Source organism: Orcinus orca, chromosome 18 (assembly GCF_937001465.1).
Source record: "Orcinus orca chromosome 18, mOrcOrc1.1, whole genome shotgun sequence".
Classification (NCBI taxonomy): domain Eukaryota; kingdom Metazoa; phylum Chordata; class Mammalia; order Artiodactyla; family Delphinidae; genus Orcinus; species Orcinus orca.
The window spans coordinates 70,099,961-70,114,166 of NC_064576.1; the positions used below are offsets into that span (position 1 = coordinate 70,099,961).

The 14,206-nt window shown below is 38.1% G+C and overlaps 1 protein-coding gene across 4 annotated transcripts in view; it reads right to left on the minus strand.

The window, feature by feature from the left end:
- The window catches only part of FRY (FRY microtubule binding protein), a 329,930-nt gene that overhangs the window by 154,461 nt on the left and 161,263 nt on the right, over positions 1-14,206 (minus strand). For all 4 annotated transcript variants that reach the window (XM_033416130.2, XM_049701100.1, XM_049701101.1 and 1 more), the window contains exons 4-9: positions 13,705-13,844; positions 8,580-8,670; positions 8,278-8,357; positions 8,080-8,160; positions 3,047-3,215; positions 76-168 (exon numbers count right to left, since the gene is read on the minus strand). In XM_033416130.2, the coding sequence (XP_033272021.1) occupies positions 76-168; positions 3,047-3,215; positions 8,080-8,160; positions 8,278-8,357; positions 8,580-8,670; positions 13,705-13,844 (654 nt within the window). The remainder of the gene's footprint in view (positions 1-75; positions 169-3,046; positions 3,216-8,079; positions 8,161-8,277; positions 8,358-8,579; positions 8,671-13,704; positions 13,845-14,206) is intronic.

The window sequence follows — 14,206 nt, forward strand, 5'->3', positions numbered from 1 at the left end:
TTATATTATATTAATGAAATTGTTGCTTCTCTAATCCAATTTGAAGAAGTTCTTAAAAATGAAAATGTAACTCACAGCAGCAACTGGGACAAGAATTTCAACAAAAAGCCCAGCCAAGGCATGCTTGATATCTTTGTCTTTGACCTCGAGGAAGTAATGTGCACATTCCTAAGAAGTAGAAACAGAGTAAAGGGAGGGAGAAAGATTGAAATGTGCACAGAAAATGTATGTCAGCAAATTTAAGCAAATAGATCTTAATTTAATCACACCCAATAACACAGCATATTCCATAATCTATTAAAAAAAATCACTGGATTCAAGCATTTATATTTAAGTTCACAATATCTTCCCATGACAAGGCTGGTTTTCTCACTCTCCCCCTAACTTCTATCCCCAAATCACTGAAAATCACTCTGTCCTTTGCTGAAAGGACAAAGCATCTATAACCAGCAAGCAGACATTCATCCACTGACTTACTAGTTGGTTCATTCAGTGACTCATTTGCAAGAAATTTCTATTGACTACCTACTGTGTGGGGGGCCCTGGGGCCTTGATTAACCCACAAGCACAGATCCCCAGAGAAGGTAACCATGGGAAGAGAGGCAGAAGACATTAACCTTATTTTAGGCCCTGACAGCCCTGGGCACAGAGCTGTTTACTTGGTAGGCCCTGACATTTTAGGTGTTTATTATTCAGATAGTTTCATGAGCAAGTCTGGAATGCTTCCCTTCCCCACCTCAGACAAGAAACCTTTGGAATAGTTTCTTAAGCAAGGATTTCTATGCTTGTGGACTCCTGTCTACAAAAGGGTATTTTTGGCTGCCCAGGGAATAATATATTAGAAGAGCTGGCCTGTCCAGAATTCCGCCAGCCCCTTTCCCCTTCCTGGTCTTTTGGGTAGTAACTTACTGTGGTCTTTTTTACATGTTGTTTTCATGGAAAGGTCCAAGGCTACACGTATTGGTGATGACACTTTAATATCTGTGTCAGCTGTTACGTCTTATTTTCAGTCCACATTGGAACTATCACCAACAACAGTTACTCAAGTTCCCAGTATATCAATATCATACTAAGACATCAGTCCGAGACAGGCACTGCCAGAATGGGAAGTCTTTGAGAGTTTCCCAATACAGAATAGAGCTTTATGGTCTCCAGAATTGTGGCCCTTTTCCTACATTATTTTGCATACATATGTAAATACTGTCTCAAATCTTAATTCAAGTACATAGATACACAAATCATTAGCATGAGAGAGAGATAAAAATAGTTAGCATTTAGTGAGTCCTTACCACGTGCCAAGAATGCTCAGAACCACATTCCAAAGTTAGCGTCATTATTACCACTCCGCAGACAAGGTAAGTGATGCTGGGAGGGGTTAAGTGTGACTTGTCCAAGGTCACAGAGCTGGTAAGTGCTGAAGCTTGAATTCAAACCCAAGAAATTTGATACAGGGCCTATATTCTTTTTTTTTTTTAAACTGTTTTTTTTTTTTCCCCAGTACGCAGGCCTCTCACTGTTGTGGCCTCTCCCGCTGCGGAGCACAGGCTCCGGACGCGCAGGCTCAGCGGCCATGGCTCACGGGCCCAACCGCTCCGCGGCACGTGGGATCTTCCCAGACCGGGGCACGAACCCGTGTCCCCTGCATCGGCAGGCGGACTCTCCAACAACTGCACCACCAGGGAAGCCCTAAACTGCTTTTTTGAGATACAATTCACATACCATGCAATTCACCCTTATAAAGTATATAACTTGATAGCTTTTAGTATATTCACAATTGTACATCTTTCACCACAATCAAATTTAGAACCTTTTCATTATCCCAGAAAGAAACTTTGCACCTGTTAGCAGGCATCCCTAACCTCTGCATCCACGGCGTCCTCCTCCAGCCCTACATGACTAATCTACTTTCTGTCTCTACCGATTTGCCTATCCTGGACATTTGCTATTATGAATAATGCTCCTATGAACGTTTGCATTCAAGTTTTTGTGTGGACATATATTTTCATTTCTCTTGGCTATATACCTAGAATTGGAATTACTGGATTATATAGTAATTCTAGATTTAAACGTCTGAGGAACTGCCAAACTGTTTCAGAAGCTGCTGTGCTGTTTTCCATTCCCACCAGCAGCCTATGAGGGTTCCAATTGCTCTGCATCCTCACCAACAGATAACTTGCTGTTGTCTGTCCTTTTGCTCATAGCCATCCTAGTGGGTATGAAGTGGTACAACCTACACTCATAATCCCTGTATCTAAACTCTTTATTAAGATCCTCACTAGATCTAATTCACAGCAGCATTAGAAAAAAATCCCTTTAGATACTAAAGTTTTATAAAATCTAATAGAGCTGTGCGGACTTCCTCGGCATTCCGGTGGTTAAGACTCTGCGCTTCCAATGCAGGGGGCGCAAGTCGGATGCCTGGTCGGAAAACTAAGATCCCACAGGCCTGCCTTGTGGCCAAAAAAACAAAACAAAACACACACACACACACACACACACACACACACACAGAAAAACTAATAGAGCTGTGTATTCTGGGAAATCCTCATTAGCAATAATTCTTTTTTTTAGTACATAATGGTGAACACTGTGTCACAGACACCTAAACCTGTATGGTTTCGTTGATTTTTTAAAAATTGATTCCTTTTTATAGTATGAATAAAAAAGATATCATTACTTAAAGTTCTGATGCCTGGAAATGTTAATATCGCCAACTCAATGCTATCGATCTCAAAAAGTAAAAAACCAGCTATATTTTACTGACAGAACAATATGCAGCCAATGGGTAAAAAAGAGAAAAAAAAAGTCTACAAATAAGATTCTACTGTACACCCTACTCCAAAGGTGATACGAGTTTAAAAATGAACTTAAGTGCCTGAAACTCTATTACTTGGTTACGAAGCCCTTTATGAATTATTGAGGAAAAAGCGTAGGATTCTTTTACGTATGCGCGAGTGAATGGGTTCTCACCGTCCAGGTCAGTCACTCTAAGGAAGGCAGATGCTTCAAGCTGACAGCCCCTTAGTTCTCCTGCCCAAGACAGTACCTGCATAAACTGGAGAGAGGCCTCGAAGTCCTCCACCGGATACATCTTAATTCGAAAGAACTTCATCCCCATTATCAAGCTGATAATGCTTTGAACGACATACGGGCTCTGCTCTTTGTGCCGTAATTCTTTGAGCTCTGCCATAAATTTCTTCTTTACAGCAGGGAATCTAAGAAGAGAACGTGAGTGATTTATCAAATAATGGGTAGGAAAGTAACGGTAAAGTAGGTCCCCAGCATCTAAGAGTGACAGGGCACAGTGACGGGGACCTTCGAATCAGCTGAGGTACGATGGCTGTCATCTTGTAAAGGTTTTGATATTGAGGATATAGTAAAGAGTCCCATCTTCTCCTTTCTTCTCTTATTCTATCAGATGCTCAATGTCTCCTTCAGGCTAGGGAGAAGATCCAGGGTTATTTAGAGCCTCTCAAAATGGTTCAGCCCTTAAACTGAGCATGATGAAAAGCTCCATTTCCTCAGGCTTAGCAATTTCCCAGGTACTTACAGACCCCAAGGGCCTGAAGTATCCAACTGTGAGATGAGCAATAACATAGGAGGCCAGGTATTTCTGACGGTGACAGCAAATAACGCCAAGTAATATTCCTACATCCATTTCCACAGTTTTCTGTTGTTGCTTCTTTTATAGTTTTAGGTTAATGATTATTGAAAAAAATATTTTCAGGTTGAAGGAAAATCTAGTAATGGGAAAATTCAAATCATCTCTAAAAGCTCTCTAATCAAGTATGGGATTTTACAAATAAAAAGACACAGTCCCCAAGGAACTTAAGGTATTTATACTGTTTGAAAGTAAAATAATATTAATAATTAATAACATTAATTACAACAACAACATTATCATAAAAAGTTTAAAAAGAGAACAGATCCTAAGAGGATGGAAAGTAGCAGGTTGTCAAAGTGCCTAAGGGTAAAGGAACATATACAAACAAGTCATCCAAACTATTCCTGAGATGGCTGGTTTGACTATTGGTTAAAAAAAGGAAAAACAAGGAAAGCATTCTAAGACTCATTGTATTTTGTTTCCTGAAACTATCAGCCTGAGTTTCTGCAAAGGATCAATTAGAAGCAAGGCATGATCACAGAGGGTAATTACGACTATAAAAGTTAAAGGCCAATTAATAAAATCCCAGAAGTTTGGAATCGCAACTTTTGACACCTCAAAGCAGAAATTTTAGGACATATAAGGGAGGTGGTAAACATACAGATATGGTGTCACCAAAAGGCAGTGCAAGAGGTGTAAGATTGGCAAGTTGGCTGTTGCGGGCTTCGTGAGAGCGGCAATTTTCTCGTTCTCGGTGGAATGCAGGAGGTTACATGGTGTTCATTTGGTAACAATTTGTTAAAGTTGTTTGTATTTTCTCAACAACTTATGGATTTTTCTTTATGTTTGCTGCATACAAAAGAAAAAGATTTTAAGAAGGCAATGGAGCAGAAAATAGGTAGTGAATGGAATGCGTTTCCATTTTATGAATGAAGAAACAGATTGGAAGGTCAAAGTGAAAAAGATGAGACTTTGTGATCTTCTGCTGTGAATTCCAGGAATGTCCACTATTTTGTAGCTGCCTTAGACAGTCATGAGCTGTGAAATGTAGTCCCTGTCTATTTAGAACAGTATACAGTTTAACTGGAAAGGTAAGACAATGTAGCATTGACCATGAGCCATGTGAATAATAGTAATAATTTTAATAAGAATAATAACCAGTATTATTATTTATGAGGTATGTTACCATGGGCCTGGGAATTTGCCTGGATCTCTCTGGTCCTTCAGGGAGGTTAAATGCCCCAGGCCAAATCACTTTCTCATATTTCACACTGTCCTTTATGTGAATAATACACCTGAAGAGGCTCCGGGGGCACTCGACAATGAAGGGGTTCTTTCCAGCTGGACAAAGATTTCAGAGGTGATTTATGTTAGGGTAAAGGGTGAACAGAGGTTTTAGGTAGAGACAGATGAAGGACAGGAAGCAGAAATGGCATAGCAAAGAGAAGGAAGTGACACTTTCCATCAAGATTATAAAAATTTATAAAATCTATAAAAACTAGAGTTTTAAAAATTATATTTTATTTCAAATTATTTCCAAACAGTTAAAAAAAAAAAAAAAAAAAAAAACTATGGCTTTAATTTTAAAATGTGAGACTTTACAAGAAAAAAGTAACTTTACAGGTTAGAGTTATATTGTTTTAAAGATCACATGATACTTAGAAAGTGTGTTTTTCTTTTCTAATCCGTGACTAAAACAAGGAGAGGGAGGAAAAGGCAGGTTATTTGTACACCTCACTATTTCAGTACTCTCATGAGTTAGTGGCTAAAAGTCTATTTATTTCTCATTTAAAAATAAATATAGCTATCTTTTACTTTAAAAAGTCCCACATGACATAAACATGTTATTTTAAAATAAAAATAATCCAAAAATCTATTTGCACTTAAAATCTATTTTCCCTTCAAATAATTTTAGGGAAAAATAAATTTCTTTTCAATGACCATGCCTAGAGTGTTTAGTATTCTTTAGTAAATACAGTAACTAAATGACTACTCAGTCTTCTGCTTTAAAATGTATAGTAGATATTATTTAAGTGAGAGTATAAGAATATATATATTAAAATTATATCACATAAAGAGAGAGCAGTTTTGGAATGAATCTTACAAGCAATCATTACTATTTAAATGAATATGTCAGATTTTAATCCAAAAAACTTACCTTAAAAAATCTAATTTTAACTTAATTGACTTTGAAAAAGTCAAGACCCTGGGTGAATATCACTTAATAGCAAAAAAAAAAAAAAAAAATTTTCCCTTAATGACAGGAATTGAGCGCATTATCACTAGTAAGATTAAAAACAGTGATTCTGCTAAAACGTAAAGACCAAACTAAATATCTAAAGTCAGAATGAAGAAGATATTTTAGTGCATTACCCCTGTGATCTAGATATAAAATCTAAAATTAGAATTGTTACATTACTCATTATTTTTAAAAAAAGATAACCATCCTATACCAAATAGGCATACATCCTTTTTTTCCCCCACTGAGAACAAAGGAAGCAGTAATTTTCTAAGGCGACAATAAAGTAATGGTCCTGGTGTACTTATGAGAAGGATGTAATGTGATAATTTGTAGCGTGACACCAGTTTAAGACTGTACTGTCTATCAATAAAGGTTAACTCTATACCGACTGGTTAAGAATTTATCAATGGGATTACTATATATTACTGCAATTACTGCAAGAAGCCACTGGTGAAAGCGTTTTCTTGTGACTAAAAAGTACTAGAGCATTATCCAAACTGAGGCGTTTGTTATAGCCTCCTATTGCAGAATTGAGACTAATACTGACATGAAAATTTTAAAAAGTCCTTGTTGGCAAGAAAACACTGGCTCAGTGGATAATCAATCAGACCTAATAAGGAAGTTCCTACAACCTTAGAATGTTGCTTTAATTATGACGTTGTCTCTCAATTCATTCTCAACCAACTGAAAATCAGTGTAGCTAAGGCAAGTCATTCTATAGTAACCGATATTGTTATGTACAGTTCACAAAACTAAGAAAAACACAAGAAGTCATTTCTGGCATATTAAACTTTCCAAATGATTGTATAAGAGAGTTAGGCTGGGGTAATTACAAAGGAATATGATGAGATTTCCAGGGTTTGACAAAGCAGCCAAAATACATATTAACAACTCATTTTTCTGATCTTTTCTAGGAATGAGGTAGAGACACATGAGTTAATTTGCCAGATAACTGCAGCTTATTCCTTCAAAAAGCCAATACTTTTATTATTTAATTGCAATAGAAATCTCTCCAAATCGCATTACACTTTTTTAAGTTTTTTAAGTGTTTCATGAACTACAATTATTACAATGGGCTATAATAAACGTACAATATATATTCTCATGCAAAATGGTCCAGGTAACTCTAATGTTTGGTTCTTATGTATGCTTTGGCCAGTTTCTCTTTCCTCTCTGTTGCTGTCAGTTTTTGAGCCTGATATTTCTCAGGGCGTCAGTGTATCTAAGTCTCTTCCATCTAGTACTGATGTTTTATGTGTTAGAAGAAAACAGGTAGTCAAGATGAATAGACAAACAGGGTTAAATAAATAAGTCACCTCAAGGAGTTTTTGGGGTCTGTTTCCTGAGTTCTTGACTATGTTTTGGCTAGCTAAAGGTGCTGAGTAAGTACTTTTTAAAAATTTTGTTTTGTGATAAATTGAGCGTTTCCACACTGCTAAGTTAGGAAATTCCATCTCTTGAAGATACAAATCTTTCTGAGGGTTGCAATTTCACAAAGATCAGGGCATCACTGTTGCTCCCAGCTGGGCTCTTGGCTTGGATCCACATTATGTCTCTGGCTCACTTTGCCTAACCTAGAAATTCAGGATCTTGCCCGATTTGCCTCAGGGTTGAATAAGATGAAGATGGGTGAATAGGGTGTGACATCACTTTTGGAAGAAGTATATTATTGCTAATAGTCTAATACCACTTTGTTCTAGCCTGCTAAGTAGTGTTATGGGCCAGATATATTTAGCAATGAGAATTTTCTGACTTGTTTCCATGACAGAGTCTGGGACATTTTTAGCTCAGCTGAATTAAGTAAGGTCTATAGTAAAGGCACATTCTAGAATGGAATTTTCCCACTCATGGATGCTATATCGTAACCACCCACTCATGGAATATAGAAAACAAAACTTTTAAAACTGATAAACTTCTTTGGAAAATTAAGCAGGAAGAAAAGTACTTTGGTTAGTTCATTTCTTTCTCGGATGCAATAGTCTTAAACTCATGGACTCTTGGTAGGATCTGGCCCAACTGCCAAGTGAAAAAGCTAAAGGAGAAAACAAATTGGAGAAAGACTTGGTACTTGTCCTGGGGAGCTTCTTGTGAGGTTCAGAGACAGGGCACACACAGCATAAATAAACCCTAGTTTCTGGTAAGCTCACACCCTCCCCCCTCCTGAGAGTAGGGCTGGGTTGGCGCAGAAGAGGCACTCATGTTCTTATGGTGAACGATTCTGAGGTTCACTTACTTAGCTTGTGCCAACACTCCAATGACTTCTGCATACAGGTCTGCCACAATGTGCATATTGGCAGTGTTAGGACCAAGGTACCTAAATAACATACAATTAGACAAGTTAGGAATCCCCCCAGGTCATCTGAAAAGAGCAAACTTGATTTAGTTTTAAGTACCCAACTTCTTCAAATTCGAAGATGACAAATTACTTTACCCTTCTTTGTACTTAAAGTGCTTGAAAGCCAAGTTAATAACATCATGTATTAAACTGTCTATTACAGGATGAAGTGGAATCTGGAAAAAAAAAAAAAGATGGCTCAACTTGGAAGGGAATATTAAAGATCAAATCAGTAAGAGTACTCACAATGAACTACACATGGCCTTTAACAATCAATAACTATAATTCATATGACATAGTATTTGAAATTCATGAATTTAATAAACTTGACCTTAAAAACATAAGTAGATTTTAGATAAATAAATCTTATCTAAAGTAACATTAAATTAATGACCTACCTGTTTCAAAACTTCTATTAATACTAAAGAAAAAATAAAATCAATGGCGAGGTCCCGTCTTTCCATTAAATAATCTCGCTGCTGTTCATCACTGTAAAATTTAAAATATTCACATTAAATGAGCACTGAAAATATCCTCAGAGTGATGTAGTTCACCCAAAAATCTAGGACTCATCCCCAGTGGACTGCAAACCAATTTTGTTACGAAGAAACTGCAGCGGTAAATACACACTGAAGTTATTCCTATGATCAGTCTGGTGCAGTGGACTGACACTGGATTTGAACATTTGACTTTATGTTTTAAATATCTAACCATGTCAACTTGGGTAGCTATTTGTGAGTATATAATTTCATCTTGTGGACTTTTCTAAGGTACCTTTCAACACAGGAAACCTCTCATCTGTAAAATGGAAACAAACATGATACAGGGCTCCGGTGCTAGAGGTAGACCCTGAGAGGATCTTGTGAAAAGAGTTAAACAACGGAAAGAAATAATATGATTACCTATGGAATCAGGACTGCAGTGGGAGGAGAAAGGATCAGCATTACATTTCGTTTCTTTTCCCCTGCCCCTTTCTTCTTGACCTTTTGCCACTTGAGATTTATGAGAGGAAGAAAGAAGGTGTCGGGGGCGGGGGGTGGAAGAGAGAAAGATTAAAAAGCAGATGGAAGAAGAGGTAGGAGGGGCAAAGTGGAGTCATTTGAACTTATTCCAAAGTTAGGGAGCAGAATTAGCACCATCAGGAGGACAGAAATGTGAGTTCTTACCCCCTTCCCTTCATTTCCTGCTTCTCTAATGTACTGAGGACTAATTTGGAATTCAGCAACTGAAGTGACTGCAAAGTCCCTTAGCACAGAATACTGGTTAAGAGTGTTGGTTTTGGGGTGGTGGTGTGACGGATTGGGTGATTGGGATTGACATGTATACACTGATGTGTATAAAACTGATGACTAATAAGAACCTGCTGTATAAAAAAATAAATTTAAAAAAAAAAGAGTGTTGGTTTTGGTGTAGAACAGTCCCGGGTGAAAATACGCCTCTTCTACTTACCAGTAATTTTTTCATCTACAAAATGGAAATAATAATAGTAATTACAGTAAGGTTTGCTTGAGTATTAAGAGAAAACGTGTATTTAGTAGAGTCTCCCAAACATACAACTGCGCAGTACCTGCATATTAAATAAAAGCAATGAGAAAGGAGGACAGAATTTGGATTTGTCAGGCAGATATTTTCAAAATAAATCAAGACTATTTTAAACATGGAATGTTTTTCTATTCAGTCAAGAGGGAATGAGAGGAAAGCATATAAAAGATAGAAAAAAGAACTCTGGAGGAGCTCTGCAGCCTTGAGCAAGTCCAGTTAAGCCTGGTAGGTGACAGAGCAGGTCAAGGAGGGAAGCTGTAGCTTTAACTTTCAAGGGGAAATGTATGGACCGGGCAGGAACTCAATTCATTCAGGATCATTTACAAATAGTCCCTGCCAGGAGAAAGAGCAATGGACCAAACCATCCATCTGGAGCCCTTCAAGACCCACTAGAACTAGAAAGTGCTGCTGCCAGAGGAAGGGAGGAGAGGAAAACATATGGAGCTGCATTAAAAAGAGGGCATCCACAAGTCTGACCCAGAAATTACATCATGGAGAAGAGAAACAGGAAGTCTGAAGACCACAGGGAGAGAAAACTCTCAGAGACGGCCAGCAGCAGTAGAGAGAAGAGGGCTATAGTAAGGGGTCTCCAAAAGGGGCCAGAGGAACTTGAAAAAGTAGCAAAAAAAATCTTGGTAGAAACAAAAGTTTAAACTCCTGATTCTGTTTTATTTAATAAGCCAATTTATGCTTTCAAATAAACGGAAGACATACATCTTTCCAATAATGAATTCAGCTTTATCGCTGGTTTGAGGTCTAACTGCCAGGAGGAGCCAGAGGCATCTGACAAATTTATCTGGCAGTCAACATGTTGATACTATACTAATCTTAGAAATCATAACACAACAAACAGAACTACCATACGACCCAGCAATCCCACTACTGGGCACATACCCTGAGAAAACCATAATTCAAAAAGCGTCACGTACCAAAATGTGCACTGCAGCTCTATTTACAATAGCCAGGACATGGAAGCAACCTAAGTGTCCATCATCGGATGAATGGATAAAGAAGATGTGGCACATATATACAATGGAATATTACTCGGCCATAAAAAGAAACGAAATTGAAGGGCTTCCCTCGTGGCACAGTGGTTGAGAGTCCGCCTGCCAATGCAGGGGACACAGGTTCGTGCCCCGGTCCGGGAAGAACCCACATGCCATGGAGCGGCTGGCCCGTGAGCCATGGCTGCTGAGCCTGTGCTCCGCAACGGGAGAGGCCACAGCAGTGAGAGGCCCGTGTATCACAAAAAAAAAAAAAAAAAAAAAAAAAAAAGAAACAAAAAAAAGAAACAAAATTGAGTTATTTGTAGTAAGGTGGATGAGTCTGTCATACAGAGTGAAGTAAGTCAGAAAGACAAATATCATATGCTAACACATATATATGGAATCTAAGAAAAAAAAATGTCATGAAGAACCTAGGGGTAAGATAGGAATAAAGACACAGACCTACTAGAGAATGGACTTGAGGATATGGGGAGGGGGAACGATAAGCTGTGACAAAGTGAGAGAGTGGCATGGACATATATACACTACCAAACGTAAAATAGCTAGCTAGTGGGAAGCAGCCGCATAGCATAGGGAGATCAGCTCGGTGCTTTGTGACCACCTAGAGGGGTGGGATTGGGAGGGTGGGAGGGAGGGAGATGCAAGAGGGAAGAGATGTGAGAACATATGTGTATGTATAACTGATTCACTTTGTTATACAGCAGAAACTAACACACCACTGTAAAGCAATTATACACCAAGAAAGATGTTAAAAAAAAAAAAGACATCATAACCCAAATACACATCCATCACATTTGACTGTTTTCAGTTGCTTATGCTTCTTCCTTAAGTTCCTCTTTTCTTGTTTCTATTAAGAGAGACCCCCATTATTAGCTACATCATGTTCTAGAGACCCTCATTCTTTTGGCTTTGTCCCAAACACACAATCTCTCTCTCTTAATTTAAACTTTCAAGTGCTAACTAAAATGCAACTGAGTTGAATTTCACTGTCCCGATTCTCTGATCTCGGCAATTACTCTGATCTCCTGGAAATAATCAGTAATACAACCTAAAAAGCTATTCTTTTCAATCCATGAAGAAATCAATTCATGAACAATCTAGTTTTAGTAACTAAATTCTGACCAAACAGGACAAAACTAAAACTCACTTAATTCAACTCACTAAAACTGCCCCACTCTCCACCCCTAGAAAGTTTTAGTATCTATTCATAAGTTAACATGAAATAGGAGGAAATACTAAAATACGCCATTAATTTATTAATCATACAGGCTGAACCATTTTCAGACACAGGATTGAAATTTTACCTTTACATTTGATACATTAAAAATATTTATGAGAGATTGCTAATTGGTGTGGGGTTTCTTTTTGGGGCGATAAAAATATTCTTGAATTAGGCAGTGATGATGGCTGCACAACCTTGTGAATATACTAAAAACACTGAGTTACACACTTTAAAAGGACGCAGTTTATGGTATGTGAATTATATCTCCATTTAAAAACGTTCTTCTTCAACTAAAATAATTATTCAATATGCAAAAGTTATTAATCTCTCCCCCAAACAAAATGATAAGTAAATGAATCTTGAATAAACTCAAGCATATTACAAAATGAAATTACAAGTTCAGATGAAATGTAATTTGGTAAAATAACAGGTCTTCAATTTCAAGAGAAGTTTACATATTTTTAAGTACTAGGAGTGTCAAAAAAGTGAGAGGGATAAATCACTCACAAGTAGTATTTAATATCTGATTTTCTGAGTGATTAATTTCACTTATATTGTCTTTAAAAGCATTAAAAAATGTATAACCCATGTGGAGAAATCTAAGTGCTTTGAAAAATCTCGTTTTTTTTAAAGAAAGGTAAATGTATTAAACTTTCTTATATCTGCTACCTTGCTATAATAGGTTGATTTCAAACATATGAAATTATACATATTTACCTAAAATTCTGGGGGACATACATTCATTGGACAGAATGAGAATCTTAAGTTTTATGGCTGAAGAACTCATGTAGCAGCGAGTTCCACTTTTGAAATCCAATCAACAAAATTCTCAGTTAGAAGGGAAGTTAGAGATGGGGTGATCTGACTTCCCCCTTTGCACACGAAAAGGCTGGGAACTGGGAAGCTGCTGGGGAGCTGGCCAAAGTCACATGGTTAATTAGTGGCAGCTCCATGACTACCTCTAAGGTCCAACCCAGCGTCCTTTGCACTACAGTACCCTGGGCACTCAAGGTTACAATCGCAGACCCAAATATCCAGGCAACGTCGTGCAGGGCCTGCTGCCGGCTTTCTGCCTTCAGGCGCAGACTGCAGGAGAGAGGGCCCAGGAGAGAAGCAGGCAAGAGGGTTACCTAGGGTCCTTGACATCCTGCCCCCACCACTGTCAAAATAAGGCCGTGTAAGAATTTTCAACCTCTGACAGCTGGCAGTGACAAATACTCCAAATGTGCCACCTGCTAGACAAGGTGGTGTTCATGTGTAAAGAGGCAGGAAGATCTAGAGGCCACCCAACTCCCACTTTGATTCGTTTCAAGAAAGAAAAGAAAAGAAAGAAAGAAAGAGAAAGGAAAGAAAGAAAGAGAAAGGAAGGAAAGAAAGAAAGAGGAAGAAAGAAAGAGAAAGAAGGAAAGAAAAAGAAAGTAAAAGAAAGAAAGGAAAGAGAAAGAAAGGAAAGAAAGAAAAAGAAAGAAAGAAAGAAAGAAAGAGGGCTTCCCTGGTGGCGCAGTGGTTGAGAGTCCACCTGCCGATGAAGGAGACATGGGTTCGTGCCCCGGTCTGGGAAGATCCCACATGCCGCGGAGCGGCTGGGCCCGTGAGCCATGGCTGCTGAGCCTGCGCGTCCGGAGCCTGTGCTCCACAACAGGAGAGGCCACAACAGTGAGAGGCTCCTGTACCACAAAAAAAAAAAAAAAAAAAAAAGAGAAAGACAGAAAAAACTATAATCCTCATAATCCTTACATAAGAGAAGTGTACCTTTTGGATTTATTGCTGGTTCTTGGTCTGTATTCATGTGATTCATCCTCAATGCCATTTTGCCTTTTATACCAGTCAAATAATGTACGTAGAATGGAAGGCAGGCAGTACTCAGAAAGGGAGCTCATTGAACTGATGACCTACAGAGAAAAGCAGGCAATTAAAAAGCTTTGGTGGCACTGCCAATTACTGAGAAACTTTTTATTTCACAAATAACTCCAAACCATAGTCACTACAAAATTTTCTTATTTATCACAGTCCTATCCTTAATAATCTTTAGTACATTCCCAAGAACCCGTTTCTTACTGTTGACAGATGTTCCTAATATAATAACTTTGTGGTTTAAGAAAGATAATTACTTTGACTCCCTTTCATTCTAGAAATCAGATGTTAATTGCATACAGGTTATTCATGGACTGCAAAGAAATTATTTTCCCACAGCATCTAGGAAGTACAGTGACTGGTACGACTTAGGTCCTCAAAAATGCTTGTTATATAAATA